The 2792-nt window shown below is 45.6% G+C and overlaps 1 protein-coding gene across 1 annotated transcript; it reads right to left on the reverse strand.

Annotated features, from left to right (window-relative positions):
* Positions 1 to 680: 680 nt before the first annotated feature.
* LOC149815735 (uncharacterized) lies at positions 681 to 2472 on the reverse strand. Its single transcript, XM_089990026.1, has 2 exons — positions 2289 to 2472; positions 681 to 1266 (listed from the first exon to the last, which is right to left on the reverse strand). Exons 1-2 carry the CDS (start codon positions 2457 to 2459, stop codon positions 718 to 720), a joined length of 720 nt encoding a protein of 239 aa, XP_089846152.1. The 5' UTR covers positions 2460 to 2472; the 3' UTR covers positions 681 to 717.
* Positions 2473 to 2792: the final 320 nt, after the last annotated feature.

Consider the following 2792-nt stretch of genomic DNA (forward strand, 5'->3'; position numbering starts at 1 on the left):
CTTGGCCAACGAGACTTAGAATAAGGGTTATTCAAGGTCAGAACCAGAATTATGGGAAGTATGCCTACTCCACATACTGTGTATTAGGTGAGGCCATGTTTTGATTTCATATATTACCTATCACTTGGACTGTTGGGCATGGTTCCACCCCAAGAAGGGGTATGTGTAGTCCCTTAAGTTCAATTTTAAAGGCACTTTGACCAATAAGTTTACACTTGAGAATACAGATCTGCATCTGGAACCACACCCTACATTCCAACAAGGATTCACATTCCTCTCAACACTGTTGGGTCTGGATGTTGGGTCTGGACCTTTTAGGTGTCCTTCATGTCAAGATGGACCTAGTTACAGCTGGGCCCAGCCCAAAGCAGAAGCAATCAGGCTTTACACAGAGGCAATTCATTGTTTCATCTTTTGGCCCAGAAGAAAAAACAATGAAAAACCCACTGGTCAGAAATTTAACTGTTTTTTCTATTCTGAAAAAGGGAATTCAACTATCAGAGTCTTGGTTGACCCCTCTCTCTCTCTCTCTCTCTCTCTCTCTCTCTCTCTCTCTCTCTCTCTCTCTCCACACAACCATCACCACAGAAGCATGTCTCTTTTTTTTTATTGGATCCACACAGAAGCATCTCTATTATTTGACTCAGAAGGAAACCCCATTAAGAAGACATTCGCAAATATAAGGTTTTTATGGCATCTCTCTCTCTCTCTCATACGTCATACTTGAACTGTAACATTGGAGGAACTGGACCTCCCCACTTTGGCTAAGCAGCAGAACCACCGAGAGAAGTCGGTGGTGGAGTCAAGGAAAAAGAGGAGGCACACCAGCACGCAGCTGCACGCCAGCATTGGTATGGGCCCGAACGTCCACAGCATCAACGGGAACGACAGGTAGAAGGCCCTCAGTCCCAGCGACCAGAAGTAGCTGCCCCGGTTCAGCGCCCTCCCCACATACTCCGCCGAGACCTCGCCCTCTGGCGCCGCTGGCTGCGTCGATATCAAGAAGCTAACATGGCCATAGTACCGGATGGACTGCACGTTGCAGAGGAAAGCGAGGAGGAAGCACAGCAGCACGGTGAAGTACTTGACCGAGATCGCGGTCGCCGTCCGGTTGCCGATCACCAGTGGAATCGAGGGGTCGGACCCGGTCCGGACCAGGATGCCGATGAGCGAGCTCAGAGTGATGGCTGTGGATGCCAGCAGTGTGGAGGCCATGATGTTGTTGCGGATCGTCTGGACCGCCAGGACCCCGTTCTTCACTGGATCCTGGACCCAGCAGAACCGGATTCATGAGAATGCTTACGTGTCGGGTCTAGACTTTTGACATGTGTCGAATCTGCAGCCACCAAATGTATGTGGGAGTTCCTTGGATCCTAGACGAGAGCAAGAAAGCAAATCCAGTGTTCTGCCCCACTAGGGGTAGTAGCTGCCCTTTATGAAAAAGAGGGGGGGCAGCATATTGCCCGTCCCATTAAAAGAGTGAGTGTTCGCCCCGAACACAAAACCACACCTCGAAGAGCAATCAAAGAGAAGAAAAAAAAACTATTGTGGTGGAGTGGTCATCCAGAGAGCATGTTTGATGACAATCACCAATTTCTTTTTCCCTTTTTTGCCTGAACCCTAGATTTTGAAAGCCAAAAGAAAAAAATCAGAATTAAATGGGAGAGAAAGAAGCCAAAAAAAAAATTAGGAATCGTTTTGGATGATTGCCCTTGCAGTCCAGAAAAGAAGAGAGTAAGAATCAAGATGTGGGCAACATTTTTCTTTCGGATTCCCGAGTCTGTCTGAGAGGGGAAGATTGGTGATTGGAGAACTTAGAACAGGGAAGAACAAGTGAAATTTCTATTCAGTTTTTCCAACTGCAGTGAAAAATATTGGTGTTTCTACCCCTACCACTCACAGCGCAAACTCGTCTTTTTCTTTCATAAACTAATGTCCAGTTAACCAACGGCGGCGGTCTAGAGCGCCAATCTGATATATAACATCAAATATCAGGCGGTTAAATGTAATAGCTCAAACGTTGGTTGTTTGTTTGTAATTAAGCCAAAAGTTAGGTGTGTTTATATAAATTTGTCAAAAGATTTTTTTGACGCTGGAGCTGTTTCAGTTCAGTCTGAGCAATTCTATTTTCTGCAGCCACATGCGTCTAGGGAAAAAACTCATATACGGTCAAAACCTAGTTTTTCATGTAAACTCCCTCACAAAATTATTATCCTAGAAATGATTGATATAACTGGTCTTGATGGATGTTGGCTCCAACATGTGGTTTAGAGAGAGAGAGAGCTTACAGACATCATGGTGTCCACCCAGAGTTGTCTATTGAGGGAATTGAGGCCTACGACAGTTTGCCTGGGGCAGTGGACAATCCTGTAGAGGAGCCAGGCGTGGTAGAGTGCCATCAACAACAGGCCACAAGGAACCAACACAAAGTCTAGGTCCCCTTCTTCCATCTTATGCATGCTTTGGTATCTTCTACAAGGGTTGACTCGGCAGTTGAACTGTGCTGAGTTATTGGTCCTCTTTAATCAAGGAATCCGTGCGAACTCTCAATATACCGAAGACGAAAGGCCTGGAAAGAGAAAAAGAAACCAATTCTGGCTTCACCAAGGCATCTTTTTAGAGAGAGAGAGAGACTTTTTCTCTCTCATATAGCATTAAATTTATTTTGTTTGTTTGTGTTTTGGTAAAGTTGTTTCCTACTTGCCTTTACACTGAATGCATTACAACAAAGCAGTAGATTAGCGACGATCACATTCCGTCGCTACGCCTGTTAGCGACGACGAGGCGACGGT

The sequence above is a fragment of the Nuphar pumila genome, chromosome 15 (assembly GCF_984573655.1).
Source record: "Nuphar pumila chromosome 15, dmNupPumi1.hap1.1, whole genome shotgun sequence".
Lineage (NCBI taxonomy): Eukaryota > Viridiplantae > Streptophyta > Magnoliopsida > Nymphaeales > Nymphaeaceae > Nuphar > Nuphar pumila.